Below are 15799 nucleotides of genomic sequence, written 5' to 3'. Positions count from 1 at the left end.
CCTATCTCAGCATTGCTAAATTATGTATGTGTGTGTGTGTGTGTGTGCCTGCCTCTGCAGATGAGTACAAGTCAGAGCTTGGACAGCAGCTCTACCTGACTGCAAGTTCTTTAGTAGGCGGAGTGTGTATCGTCTCTCTGGTAGCTCTTGCTATCGTATGTACCAGGTAATACACAGCAGATACACAAACACATTTACACTGCAAAAAACTAAAATCTTACAAAGTATGTTTTTGGCAAGTTTCTACTGGAAATATCTTAGAAAACTTGAAATAAGACAAAATACTGATTATTGTTAGATTTGTGTTTCTAGGATGTAAATCACTGTACTGCTTTGTTTCTTAAATGCGCTATACAGATAAAATTTGATTTGATTTAAAGATAGAGGAACTTGTTTTAAATCAATATTTCCTTAATATTGATTAAAAAAAGAGTACTTGTTCTACTGGCAGATTATTTCACTTATGGGAAAAATGTGTGCCAATGGAACTAATATGTTCTCATTAATATTAAAGAATTATTGACTTACTAAAACATTTCTTGCTGAAAAGTTACTTGTAAGGTTGTTTTATTGCATTTCAAGTCTTCTAAGATATTTACACTAGAAACTTGACAAAAATACATTTATATCAAGTCTTCATTTAGCTGCTCCAGCAACTCTTTTGGACTTCCTTTGAATACTAGGATATGGATTTCAGATCAGGAGTTTTTATTACAAGATGGTTTCAAAGTGCAGAGAGGTCTTGATCTTGAGTTGTATGGTAAATGGTTAAAGGTTTTATATAAAAATATAAAAATGGACAACTCAATTGAGTGCTCCGTTTAGATTAAAAGAAAATTCAAACAAGTAAAACAAGGGCAACACATCTAGATATAAAATGGGAAATAGAAAGGTTTGGCAGGTGGAAGTTGTTGTTTCTGTTTTTAACTGTACTAACTTTTTTTAAATTTCTTGAAGCTTTGTTCTTTTGACAATAATATAAAAAGACACTTTTGGCAAAAGATGTGGGTTTTTGGTTGTAATATTTATATCCAGTGCAACATTAAAAGTTTATTTAATTGTATCATCTACACTGGACAGGGTAAAACTGAAGTAGGTCATTTAACACTAAACAGATTCTTGGAAATATTATGCTAGATTGATTATATCTCAAAGCACCTTCTAAGAGGTGCAGTACCTTTTTATTTTATGTTCATAATATATGCAAGATAAAGATTTCTTCATTAATGTGTGCCACTCCTCTAGATGTTCAGGCCTCTGAGATCTGAGCCAATATTTTCTTTCTTTCCATAACCAGGTGTACGCCTACGTTTAATCTCTCCCAGCAGACCTGTTCTCAAGGGAGGCCGTATTTTCTAGGTTGCCCCATTTCCAGTTAACTTCCAGGGTTCTCTGACCAAACGTATCTGCTTTTGCTCTCCTCATATCTGTCCTCTTCAAATTTCACCAGCTGCTGATAGTTATTGGATGCTTAGTCACAGATTATAGCTGCTGATCTTGTCTGGCCAGTGGGCATTAGGGATTCATCTCACATAAATGTTGTTGAAGGTTTGCTCTCGCTGGTTGTTGACTGTGTTGTTGGACTCAGTAGCCTAAAAGCTAAATCAATTTCACCACAAAAACCTAGATTTATGTTCATTTATGCTGCTCTATTTATGTGTGTGCCAAATGTTATGACCCTATAAAAATAGTTTTCCTGGCCAACATCTGAATTTCTAGCTCCTTGTAAAGTAACGTCTTAAATTACAGATATGTTGCACAAATTGCAAACCGTGCAGCTCTGACTGAAAATGTGGAGCTTATATATTAATGATATCACTCATAAAGTGATGTCATTTAATCTTTTATTTCTTTTTAATTTTGATGATCATGGCTAACAGGGAGGAAAAACGTAACATTTGGTTTCTTAGAAAATATTAAAAGAAAATTATTTTCAATGCATGAATATTTAATTCTTGATGGCTTGTTGTCTAGAAAATCATAAGGAAACTCTGGTCAGGGTAAGCTATGAAAGACCATTACAAAAGAAGCTGGTTGTTTGTACATTGATGTATCCAAGCATTTTATTGAAATGTTGAGTGAAGGGAAAACATGTGGTATAAAAAAGGTTCACATGCAACAGAAACAACCAATGAGTTGCCTGTTGAAGAGTCTGGAGGAGAATCAAATGGAGAAACTACTCTCTCAGAAGATACTGATGGATATATGTTGAGTGAAGCAAATCCTGAACCAGATATTAAGTCCTCTGATGTTTAGTCCACTATTAAGTCAAAGGTTTGCAGACGTATATGAGAAATTTCTTAACCTCTTCATGGTTCTCTTATTTGCAAAAGTAGGGAGAAGCCTGTTTCACTTTCGAGCAGGGCTTTTTTACCCGTCAACCACACCTGGACCTGGTTGGATGACGTTGTGTCAGTGTGCTTGATTGACCATCAAGGTGACCTGAGAAGCTGTGGAGTATTGTCAAGAGGGAGATGGAAGACACTGACACACCAACTGCGTTTCCATTAAACATAAAAGTGTGTAAATTAAAATTACGAAAAGACATTTCCACAGAGCAAAAGTGGACATTTTTGCACTTTTGCACTAAAAAAGGCAACTTCCAAAAAATGTATGTTTGTTAGATAAAAAGTTTTTATGCCAGGATGAGGGGGTTTTTGGGCTGCACCAAAGTAGATTTAATGGAAACACATGATCAACAGCTGAATGTTACTACTGCAGAAAATGCTGAAATATTAATATGATTACATCTGCAGCTGACATGATTTTTAATGACTTATCATATGAACAAACTTATTCAAATGTGATTTAAATTTTATTTCTTATTTTATGGAAACATTGCAATTGCATAATTGTGTTTTTCAACATTAGTGGGATATCAACAGAAAGTTGCGCACATTTGTAAAGGAAACTGCTCCAAGTGTATTAATGCTTGCTAAGGAGAATCAGGCAAGCATACGATGAAAATACATGAAGGATTCTCTGATTGGTCTCACGTGATATAGTAATTTTCTAAGAAACTGAATTTTGGGTTTTCATTATCCATAAGCAGTAATTGTCAAAATTAACAAAAATAAGAACTTGAACTGCAGTGTATCCCTTTTAGTTTTCAACTTTTTATTGAAGTTCTCCTTTATTATGGATCTTGTTAAGATGTAGTGGCATGTGGAGATTCTGCGGGAGGTTTCTGCACTTGTTCCGTTTGCAGAGGAAAGCAGGAAAATGAGGGCTGATGACACAGAGCAGTAACAATCCTTCAAACCTAACTGGTTCTAGACAGACTGTTTCGGCAGCAGATTCTTTAACAGGATAACTATTTTACTTCAACCCAGTTTGAGAGAAAATTGCCAATTTGCATTTTACTCCTGCAACATTTAGAGCTGCTCTGTAAAATTTATGGGCTCTTGCGACTTCTTCCCCTGAAGCTTTGTCTGTCTTTTTTTCCCTCTGACTGTAGGAGGAGACATTTGAAGGAGAGTGTGTATGGCGACAAGCTGCAGCAGTACAACACAGGAGGAGGTAGACGCACAATCTATATTTTATTATCCATCCATCCATCCATTTTCTGTTCACCCTTGTCCCTAATGGGGTCGGGAGGGTTGCTGGTGCCCATCTCCAGCTACGTTCCGGGCGAGAGGCGGGGTACACCCTGGACAGGTCGCCAGTCTGTCGCAGTATATTTTATTATTGTAAAAATAATTTAAAATTCCCAAATTCTTTTATAAAGTTAATTTGTGAACTTTTTTTTACAGAAGTGACTCTGAGGCCAGACATGTTTAGCGGCCCCACCCCCACTGTGACTTTTCCTACCCTGTCTGAGGGTCACAGTTCACCAGGGGTCAAGATCTATATTGACCCCTTTACCTATGAAGATCCCAACGAGGCGGTGCGGGAATTTGCCAAAGAAATCGACCCCTCTTGTGTCAAAATAGAGGAAGTCATCGGATCAGGTAGAGATTTTCATGGGTTTAGTCCTTTTGAACTGTTGCTTAATTCATTTTTTCTCTTTCGTTTCTTTTAGCTTTTTTTTTTTTTTTAAGAAATTTGAAATTATACTCTCATCCTACCTTAAGTTTTTTTCCCCATGTTGAGAATAAGATGTAAAGAAAATGTTTACTTTGGTTTAATTGTGATTCCAACACTCTCTCAAACCAGATAAAACAACTGTGCCACATTTCAGTGTCGATGAGAAATATCTGGAATCATGCAATGCCAATTTGTTATTTTGCCTTATTATTTTTTCCTTTGAAGTCAGCATGTTTTATTCATGCTGAAAGCTTTCACAGGAATAAATTAAAACTGTCTTCTTGCATTTTCTTGTGAGCTCTGTGCTCATTCTGTAGAAATGCTGTGTGATGTTTGGCAAAAGAACAACGGTGGTCGCGAAAGTTCACCAGAAGTTATTGTTTTGATGCTATAATCTCTGGATTTAATGGAGGAAAGAGAGAAATTCATGCAAAATGTATCAAACAACATCTTGTTGAGACTGGTGAGTCACAAGATGTGACCTTCATCAGCCAGACATATTCTGATGATTAGAAACCATCGTATCTTATAATCAATCGGCTTGTTAGACATTCATCACACAGGGCTGTGATTTAAATGTTTACCTAGTTTTGTAGTTTTTAAACTGACTGCGCTGGTTTTGTTGTATATTATTTTTTGATGTCTTAATTGGATCAGTCTCATCTAAAAACTTATTTGAGCATCTCGATCAGTTTGAACAATTTGACTCAATACTGAAACAAAAAAAAAATCTAATTGCTGAAAGAAATTAATGAATTGTTTTGTTTCACCATAATATTTTCTTATAAGCTTAAAAAACAATTATATTTCTTCAAATAAGTGTGATACGAAGGAATGATTAGCCCCAATCTCATGGATAACAATATTTTTAAAGGAGGGTATTATGAATTTTTATATTAGTATTGCACAATAAAGTACCTTCCGTTGTCATGAAAATGCTGTATATATCAAAAATCACCTAGAAGAAATCTGACTTCCCATCATAACCACATCTGATGTCTTGAAACCGGCCTCTGTCTCTTTAAGAACCTCCCACTATTTCTGACCACAAAAATACTTTTACCTGCCGTCCATTGCTGCCGTTTACAACCGCTCTTCGAGTTCAGCAGATGCGTAGTTTCACCAGGTGTTTGCTCATGTCTGCTGCCGCTAGTCTAGAGGAGCTGTGTGGTAAGGTGGAGCTTTGGGTAAACAGGAATGTCCGAGCGTTAAGGCGTTAAGGCGCCCATGAATGGCTGCCACGGGACTCTGAGTAAGTTTTTGATGAGGGAACTACATTCTTACATTTTGCATTATTGCATTATACCTCTCCGTGAAATGTAATACTCAATTTTTAAAATTATTTTAGTTGTTTATAAGCTGCAAATATTGCACCAGCCCTTGTCTAAGTCTAAGTGTTTCACTTCTAACATGATTGATTTAGTTTTCATCTTTTTTTCTAGATTTTATAGATGATCCCAACCTCAATACTGCTTTACCATCCCTCTCATTGAGAATTCATGGGCAGGTGGTATTTCGTATAATTGAATCCTATTTAGTGATTTAAATAGTTCAAAGATCAGCATTATAAAAAACCATGTGACAGGGATTGTGAATGTGTGAGGGTTGCCATGTGAATACTGATACCTCTCTGCTATAATCTGTAACTCGTTTAGATGCCATTACCTTTTATTTTATGGGATAATATTTTTCTTTTACTGCAACTCGGACCAGATTGAGAAATGTTTTTCCTTCAGATGGTCTGCGCCTGATAACTCATAACTTATTTAACACGGGACCAAAAACCAATCACACCCAAAGAGCCTACTGAGCCCTGGGTGTTAAAGGTCATGAACCAGGTCCAGACCCTCACCACTGCAAGTATGTGCTTTGGCCTTTGGTCTGTTGAACCACTTTGAGGGGCTTTTGGTAATCCCTCCATTTGGTGCTTTATTATTCTCAGGGAAGGGTTTCTCATTCCAGACAGAAGTGATGGAGAAGGAATGAAAATGACAGGGAGGGAGGGGAAAGCAATGAGATGTGGTCAGACTTTGAGTCCTTCAGGAGCTCCATAACTCACTTTTCACATTGTTTCACTCTTGTTTTCCTCCTCTGTACTCCTGTGATACTTTATCCGATCTTCAACGCTTTCTGTGATTTAGACCCTCTGGAGTTTTAGTTTGTTTTTGTACAGACAAATCCTGAACAATGAACCATGGAAGGAAAAGCAGAATAACAGATTGGGAAGTGAAGATAAAAGAAGAAGAGAGAGCCCTACGGAGATAATAATAATATCCCACCTGGCTCCCTTATTCCCTTCCTTTGAGATAACACTGTCTTTCCATTACTATCAGTCAGCCTGTAGGAAATGTCCTTCACAAAAACCACTTTGTTTGACTGGAGAAATGTCGTGAAACACATTATGTTTATAATATGACAGACTAAGACATCTCATCTAACAGTCCTTTACTAACAGAGTGTTGATTGAACGTAGATTTATAGAGCGTCCTCTTTCATTCCCATCCCATCTTCTTTCCATTCTTCCTTCTGTGCTTGTTCTGATTTACAGCACTGACACAAGATAGTTTTTAATGAGCGATGATATGTGGAGCACAGATCAGTGTGAGACTCAACGGCACGGCCCTGTCATCCAATTCCCATCTCTCATCTATTATTCACGCAACGATTTTTTATCTGTGCAGCAACGACTTTTATTTTGAAGTTAATTCAATTCTCATGTACCCCATCATCATGTCGGTGCGTTTATTTTGACTGAAGATGTCTGTGCCTCTGCAGAATGAAAATAGTCTGGTTGTTGAGATTGGAGCTAGTTTTTAATTACTTGTAGCAGACCAGGCAAGTTCATCAGGTGATAGATTATAAAAGTCAGAATTAGTTCAGCTTCTTGTAAGGGATCGCTCCTTGTCACCAATTTAATTTAATCAGTTTTTGGAACTCAACTGAAAGAATGGGGCTCAATTTTCATTGTGTGTATGATACTTTTGGAAAATTCAGATTATTATGCTAGACTTTTTTTGCAATGTTATTTTGACTATTGGGAATAAAAGCATCTATTTTTACCCATCAAAATTTAAAATAACAGTGACATTCAGTGGTATTTAATTTTTTTTAAGTTAATTTTAACCAATATTCAACCCAAACGAGCTTAATAGGGAATCAATAATGTTCCATTTCACATCAAGCAGATGAATTTATGTAATTTTTTCTCACCAATCACAAAAACAACTGATTTTACTTACTGTAACTACATATTAACAATGAAAATAAACAATTGCACTTAAAGTATGAAAGATTCTATAGTCAGAATGCACAGTCTTACAACTTCCTCCTGGTCCTGAATGGAGCCGCCTGTGTATAATCGAACATCTCCAATGAGCTGCAGAGGTTACTGTCATGACGTTTCAGGTATTGTCATAGTTGTTTTGATGTTATTCTGGAGTCTCTGCCTGGAATCACAAGCCCCACCTCAGCCAAAGTTTTGAAATCAGGAATCATTTCTCCAGCTGAAGTTATCAGATGAGAAGGTTCCTTATCCTGCAAACCTTCGCTTCACTGGGAGGAAATCCCACATCATGCGCTCCTTCTGCACCAGTGGTTCAGCTGCACCGGTCTGTGACGGCGATCGAGATGCACTGAGAACAGAACGAGATGATACTCAAATTCTGTCATGGGAGCTTTAGTCACCTGTTCTCTGTGTGTCAAGTTAAAAATGTCTGCGTGTTTGCACTACATGGTGAAGAGTGGGAATGCTAATCTTTCAAAATGAAAGATGACCTTCAGACTTTTGACCATTTTACAAAAGTGGTCATAGGCGGAAACTATTCGGTTAACGCGACCTCAGGTTTAGAGAGAACAGATCTTGGATATTTCTAAAGGAACATATGACAAATTCAAACAACTATGTTTTTTATCAATCACAGCACAAATATCTGTAAATATTACAGATCATCCATAAAAGAAATTTTATATTTGGATAAGGTTCAGAGACAGACTTGTATCTAAGTTTTACTTACACTGTGATGAATAAGTATTCCTTCTTTAAAGATTTCTTCTACTTTTCTTTTATTCAAACAATTCAAAGTTTCAATTAAGTTTATTTGTATAGTACACTTCAGCAACAAGTGAATACATCATAAAAACAAAACAAAGTCATAAAAACATCAGTCACAGATTTTGAAACCAGTAACAAATGCTACATTTTGTCATCAAAATCATAAATAAACATCAAAATATTGGTCAGTGTTCTGACCAATATGGGAGTAACTAAGTAGATGGGATTTTAGTCTAGATTTAAAGGAACTCAATGTTTCGGCTGTTTGGCAGTTTTCTGGACGATTGTTCCAGATTTGTGGTGCATAGAAGCTGAATGCTGCTTCTCTATGTTTGGTTCTGGGGACCCAAAGACTCAAACTCAAACCTAAGCATTTCAGAAGGTTTTGAAATTATGATGGCATGTATAAAGAGACAAAAAGTAACTATTAGGGAAGTAATAAAATTACGGTTTGGAATGTACTTCAGTTTAAAGTTTCTATACAAATTCTAATTTCACCCACAGGAGAAATTGGGAGACTCAATCTCCATTTGAGTCTTTGGAGATTTTTGTTATGTTTTGTTCATACGTGGGAGTCTTATTTAACTAGCTGCAATTTATCCTTGTAAAAGTTTCTAGCTCCTACACGTTGAACCTTTAACTATTATCTTTTTGAAACTTATAAATAAAAAACTGAGTAATAACAGAGATCCCCACTCAGTACATGAATGTAGCAGGATGTTCACAAAAGATTTAAACCTATAAACCCTGTGATTCAGCTCACTCGCTTGATCCATTAGGCTTTGTTTAATCAAGAGATTATGAGACGTGTCGTGCAACGCTATGTGTCTAAGCAATAATAATAATAGCACAATCCTTTTTATCTTGTTCACACATCGAAAACACAACCTTTTCTCACCCCAGAGAGCAGCAATAAATGGGATTCGTTTGTTTGTTGCACTTTTAAGCCACACACACAAAAAATATTGCCCTTCAGCCTCTGTTTACTCTGCTGGAACTGCTTAGAGTCCATCAGAATGAAGGGAGTGTGAAGCATTAGAGCATTACCACAATTAAAACACACCAACTCAGCTGCTGTAAAAACAGTAGGAATAGAATTATTCTTCTCCATGCTCATTTATAGCTGATAATAAGTTTGAAACTGAACATGTGGTTAATGATGAATTTTGTATTTTAATTTGTGCCGCCTTCTGGAATCTCTTTTTGTACTTTGCTGTCTAATTTTTGCTCTAATGTAATTTTCTTTTTGGTCATTTTTAAGGTGAGTTTGGGGAGGTGTACAAAGGTCGCTTGAAACCTCTTGGAAAAAAAGAAATCCCCGTAGCGATCAAGACCCTCAAGGTGGGCTACTCTGAGCGTCAGAGGAGAGACTTCTTGGCCGAGGCGTCGATCATGGGCCAGTTCGACCAGCCGAACATCATCAGATTGGAGGGCGTGGTCACAAAGAGCAGACCGACGATGATCATCACAGAGTTCATGGAGAACGGCGCTCTGGACTCATTCCTGAGGGTAAGGAGCATTCTGCCAGCAGAATACTGTTTACAGACCAACACTCTGTGTATCAGCTTTACACTCAGTACTTTTAGGCTAGGTCAGATTTATGTAAGGGCTGAAAGGATTAATCTGATTAACTGTGATTAATCAATTATAGAAATCATCATTAACTAATTTAATGATTGTTTAATTAACTTTAAAATAATAAAAAAATGTCCTAATTGCTTAAAATTTCAACATATTCAGAGCAGTAATTAGGCCAAAACTATACAAAAACAATATGTTGCATCTAAGATAAAAATGCAACATAAATAGACTCTAGCCAAAACTCCTCCAGTAGCCTCACCTGATTCAAAATTGATAAAAGAATGCTGTTATTGCATTTTAAGCAAAGCATTCTGATATAGTGTAAAAAAGGCTGAAGTGGTAAAATTAAATATTTTCTTTATCCGATTAATCGTCAGAATAACCAGTCGATTAATCGATAGCTAAAATAATTTAGTTGCAGCCCTAGTTTTACGTAAGCTCATTTAATAGTTAAATGTGCATAAATGTAGAGTATTTATGCTGTACTGTTAGGACAAACTGCCAGTTGAGGAAAGGATTACGAGCTTCAAAAATGACACGTAAGAGGAGACAGAAACAGCCTCCTGTCCGTCCTTTTTTTAGCTTTTTGCTCTTTTCCTTCCTGTACTCTTCCCTCATCCTGCCAACCTGTCCATGTCTTTGATCCCGGCCTCCTTTTGAGGTGCTTCTAAAAACAGAAAGAGACAACTCTTTGATGCCCAGTTCTCACAGCGTGACCCCATTTGACTCAGAAACCATCAGATGACTTTCACACACACACAGACACACACTCACAGTGATCGATCCTGGCGGTGTTGGTGTCCTGGCGTGACCATCCTGAACGGACCGGACCTGCAGCGCCAGTGCAGCTTGCTTGAGTGTTTGTGTGCACCTAGAAGGTTTTTCCCTGCGGAGGATTAGGCCAGGGGAGCATCAAAGTCACAGTTTACTGCACAAAATGAATTAAAAGACACACAGAGCAGACTGCAACTATGTCAGTCGGGGGTTTCTCTAAGGTTTAAAAGACACGGAGGAAAGAAATTGAGATGCCAAAAAGAAAAAAAAATAATCCAAAAATCCATTTTAAAGTCTGCAGGTGCAGCGTATTCTACAGTACATAGTGAATACTGTAAACATGTTTCACAAATTGGCCGAGATTTATCTGTATTAATCGGTTAATGGAAGGATTATAAACATGGCTATGAATGTCTGTGAAGATGTCAGGCTGTCCCACGGGGGCTGTGTGCGCCGTCAGCCCACTTCACCTAAAGGGAAAGATTGTTAGCAAATGTCCTCTTTAAAACGGAGGAATCATAAGCCAGTCTGAGGCATTTATCTGTGCACAGGAAAACAAACAAACAAACCAAAAAAATGTGTTTGTGTTGATTGAAAACCCATTAATTCTGGGATATTATCACAGATTAATCCACTCTCCTAGAAAGGTTTAGTGCCGTGCTGGAATATGTTTATCACTTATAAATAGGCCCATTATTTTCCTCACTACAGCCACAAACTCAAACATGTCTGCATTTTAGGTCAACACATAGATTCTCAGTTTTGTTCTGGACTTTGACTATGCCGTTCCTGCAATGTTTATTTATCTACCATTCCATTCTAACTGTGGTTTGCTCATTTTTTGCAGTTTCAAACAGGTTTTCCTACAGTAATGTTTTTCAGAATGACTGTAATTAGATTCGTCCATCTTTCCCTCTGCAGTAAAGCATCTCCTCACCATGATGTTGCTTCCATTATGTCTCAGTATGGAGATGGTGTGCTCAGGGTGATGTGTTGTTATTTTTATACATTGGGATTGCATATAGGCCAAATTTTGCCCCAAAGCACCTTCTTCAAACACAGTTGCCGTTTCCTCTGCATGGCTCTTGGCAAACTTTAAGTGGAACTTCTTATAGCTTCCTTCCAACAAATGCTTAATTTTTGCTGCTCTTTCATAAAGAATAAATTTATTGTGTGCACAATTAATAGCTGATTTGTCGACAGATTCTCCCACCTGAGCTCTGGTTCTCTGCAACTCCTGGCTCCTGATTATGTTTTGATCTATTAGATAAATTCCTAATAAATTATAGATTAGACTTGTGGTTTTTCATTCAATTCAATTTTTAAACATTTTCTTAATTCCAAAGAGAAACTAAATAATTTGGCAAACACTACAAGGATTAAGAGCTACAAATATGTTTGGAAACTTTTTATTCCTGAAACGGTCAGACTTCTCAGCCACGTCAGTGGAGCTGCAGTGGTTTGATGTTTTATGGAGAAATAATCCATGGAGGTTTGCTTTTGGAAGCTTTTGGCTTAACTTTCACTCTGTCTCTGCATATTATCTCACCTGCCAGACTTCTAATTTTACTAGACAGTTGCTGGTGATGAAAACATACATTTACAGCAATATTTTGTTTTCAATTACTCATTTTCTTTCAAGCTATGCTAGATTTATGTCAAGGATAACTGACATCTTGTTAGCTAAGTAAAACATTTTTGCACAACAGCATCTTAATTCACGATGAGAGGAAAGGCTTGTGACTGAACAGGGATTTTCTGTAGCAACATTTCAATTAAAGTTACCACAGGTTAGTAGGGCTATTGTAGATCAATTGTGGTAAATTTCCACCGAGAAACAAGAAACAAATCTTGAATATTCCCTTATGAATGTAGATTTATAAATCATTTTCCTAACTGTCCCGGGTCGTTCATGGTGACTTTGCACCTGCAGAAAGTCTTTCTGATGTAAGAAAATAACCCAGATGTATTACTTATATGTTAGAAAATATCAGTTAATTTACCACTTAAAGGACTTCTGCCATTTTTATCACAAATTTATGACTTTATAATCTCTGTAAACCTTTCGATTTTTCTTTTCATTCAATTTTCTGGCATTGCAGTGACAGAGAATAGTTTAGTCTTAATGTCATAAATTTATGCCTTTGATCATAAAAAAACATTTCTGTTATAATCATAGTCAGGGTTCTATTTACTATGAAATCAAAAAGAAAATAAAAAGTCTGGTCATTTTTAATTTATCAGGAATAATCCATCTGCCGTTTGGCAAAACAAATTTGTGTCAGTTTCGAATTGCACTCGGGACCACACAAAATCTCCCTAGGGCCTCAAATGGCCCCTGGACCACATTTTGGACACACCTGGTTAAAGGTTAGAGATATTAATTCAAGATGAGTGTCGGTGTATTCCAAAAAAAAGTGAAGTTAGTGATTTTTTTTGTATTTGTATTTGTTTTTTGAAAATGTATGTTATGTGGACTTTACGATACTGTTGTGTCTTGTCAACTTCAGAAGTTTAAATAAATGGTAAAGACCTGTTGAGAAATACTTTTAGAAAATAAGAATCCATTCATGTGTTTCTGTGTTGTAGCAAAACGACGGTCAGTTCCCAGTCATCCAGCTGGTCGGCATGCTGAGAGGCATCGCTTCTGGAATGAGGTGCCGACACAAACACACACTAATCCATTTTATTACAAAGATAAACAGGAAACCTTCTCTGATACTTCGGTGATTGATTTCCTTATGCAGAACGGTACACACCTTAACTCTTCTACCTGCTGTAATGTAAGTCCAGGTATTTTACAACTTGGCAGCTTGAGCTCTCGCATCCCATCCTGCAGTAAAACACAGATAGCGTCTGTGTTTTACTGCAGGCTGTGAGCACGCAAACATACAGAAATATTAAATCTCATTCCGATTTTATCGGCGGCAGCTCACACACGAGCACACAAACACACAAAGGCACAAACACACACTCTAAATTCCATTAGTGCACCAAAGCTTGCAACAGATAACACATGTTGAGTGAATAAATCCTGTTGATGTTGCAGGTACCTGGCGGAGATGAGCTATGTTCACCGGGATTTAGCAGCGCGAAACATTCTGGTGAACAGCAACCTGGTGTGTAAGGTATCCGACTTCGGCTTATCGCGTTATTTGGAGGAGGATACCTCTGACCCCACCTACACCAGCTCACTGGTAAGGAGGAAAAAACTTCTCTGGAAACTCCCAGCTTCTTTCTGGGATTTTGTGATACTTTGTGTAATTTCCTTCAACAGATCGTATTTCAAACACAGGAAACCAGCATGTTGTTATATTACATCCTTTAGTCCTGGATTTCTGTCAGCAGTCTCAAAACAGAAGCTTTTATTTTACCAATACTTTTTTATTAGGAAATAAAAGATTGGAAAACATATGTTTGTTCACATTTGTTGAGTTTGGTGTGCTTTTTCTTTACTTCATTACTTCTAAAAAAAAAAACAGGGAACACGAATGTAGTTTGCTCTTCTAATACAATCAATGTACAGATTCTTTCAATTTTTTTTACACTTCCATGTCTTGCACACTATTCTGATGCCCTTCCTATGACCTTTTCCTATACTTTGTTCTACCTTTGCTGAATTCCTAAGTATGACAAATTCCCTCAATGCAGCCTTTCTTTTTTTGCTGTCATCTTTTATCTCTGCCTTTTGTCTTCGTTTTTTTTTCCCGCTCTTTTTCCCCTCAGGGGGGTAAAATCCCAGTGCGGTGGACGGCTCCAGAGGCGATCGCCTACAGGAAATTCACTTCTGCTTCAGATGTGTGGAGTTACGGGATCGTCACCTGGGAGGTGATGTCGTACGGAGAGAGACCTTACTGGGACATGAGCAACCAAGATGTAAGTCACCACCTGGTTACCTGTCTCTCTGTCTCTGTCTGCTGCTCTGATGTCTGCGGCTGTTTGGTGTTTTCGGAGGCTGCGCTTGTTTGTTTTTCCTTGCCGTCTCTCCCAGCAGGGAGTCGACACGTCTGAGGAAAAGATGCGGAAAATGAGGACATCAATTCAGGTGTCACATGTGTTTTTCTTCCCTGAGCATTAGTCCAAAGGTATCAGGATTGTGCTTTCAAGCAGATGTTTACTGCAGGCGATACTTTATTGTAGTGACAGCTTTATTCCAATTACTTTCACAGTATGATCAATTTGCCGCAGCATTTCTTTACCTTATTTTTTTATTTGCATCGCATTGATTCTATTAAGTTCTCCGAGATTACGCTGGTCCTGCTGTGATTTAGGCTAGAAATAATCAGCAGCTTTATAAAAGAGGACATTCCCATTTCTCTGCTGCTTTTTCTGTCAGCTATAATTTAGAAGAGAGAACTATTCCCCAGCTTTCCCTGAGTTCTCCATTTTGCTCTTGGAACTAAAAGAAAATGCAGTTCAGGACGAGAAGTTCTAAAAGATTGGATCACAGACATTTTCATTTTTGGGGGATTTTATTCTGAGGATGTTATATTATATATTATATGAGACTGAGATTATAGTTTCTTTTGGCTCTAAATACCAAATCTGGCTACATGAAACTTCATGCAGTGTGTAAAGGTTTGACACATAGAAGCCAAAGATGTAGATATGCAGTCATATTCAATAAATTAGAATATGTTCTGATGAGGTTTGTTGTCAGATTAAAATGACCTTTTTTAAAAAAAAAAAAACAATCCCTAAGCAGGTTTTAGAAATACTTTACATTTCTGTATTGATCATTTTTAGTGGTCTGATTTAATATCCTAATCTTGAAGGTTGTTTTTCATTGACTGGAAAATAATTATAATCAACAGAAAGAAAGGCCTAAAATCATCCGTGTGTGTAAATATGTATTTAGAATGTGTTTCACTCAGTTAATTGAGGTAAATCAAGTTTTAAGTTTTATTCAAATGTATTAAATATGACTGTGTATATACTGGTAGTGGAATGTGATTAAAATTAATAAACAATAGTCTTTGCAATTGAATAATCACGATTTATCCTATTTGATCAAATACCAATATTTGACACAAGTAAAGATCCAGATGCAGTAATATTCAAAATGTCTTAATGCAGCAGCATTAAGTGTAGGTACCGTTGCACTTTGTACTCTTCTAATTCTCTGTATACTCCTCATACTTTCATTTAGTTCTGCATTCAGAAATGTTCAACTCCTCTCTTTGTCACTTTTCACGGTCGCTGCATTTTAATCGAAATGTGATTTTTTTTTTTTTATGTCCTCTATAGTAAATGTATTTTCTTAACGCCTCACCCCCCTCTCTGAATGCTGAATAATGAACTAAAAGGCAATATCATAAATTGAGAAAAACTTTCTTTATTAAAAACATGTTGGCATAGCAACAGTGA

At 37.0% G+C, this 15799-nt stretch overlaps 1 protein-coding gene across 2 annotated transcripts in view; it reads left to right on the top strand.

Annotated features, from left to right (window-relative positions):
- Positions 1-15799, top strand: part of LOC114151252 (ephrin type-B receptor 1-like) — a 134691-nt gene that overhangs the window by 102814 nt on the left and 16078 nt on the right. For both annotated transcript variants that reach the window (XM_028028348.1, XM_028028349.1), the window contains 7 exons: positions 61-166; positions 3458-3519; positions 3753-3950; positions 9339-9586; positions 13022-13089; positions 13482-13629; positions 14159-14308. In XM_028028348.1, the coding sequence (XP_027884149.1) occupies positions 61-166; positions 3458-3519; positions 3753-3950; positions 9339-9586; positions 13022-13089; positions 13482-13629; positions 14159-14308 (980 nt within the window). The remainder of the gene's footprint in view (positions 1-60; positions 167-3457; positions 3520-3752; positions 3951-9338; positions 9587-13021; positions 13090-13481; positions 13630-14158; positions 14309-15799) is intronic.

Source organism: Xiphophorus couchianus, chromosome 9, assembly GCF_001444195.1.
Source record: "Xiphophorus couchianus chromosome 9, X_couchianus-1.0, whole genome shotgun sequence".
NCBI lineage: Eukaryota > Metazoa > Chordata > Actinopteri > Cyprinodontiformes > Poeciliidae > Xiphophorus > Xiphophorus couchianus.
Note: the sequence above shows the minus strand (reverse complement) of the source record. Positions and strands in the feature narration are given on the sequence as shown.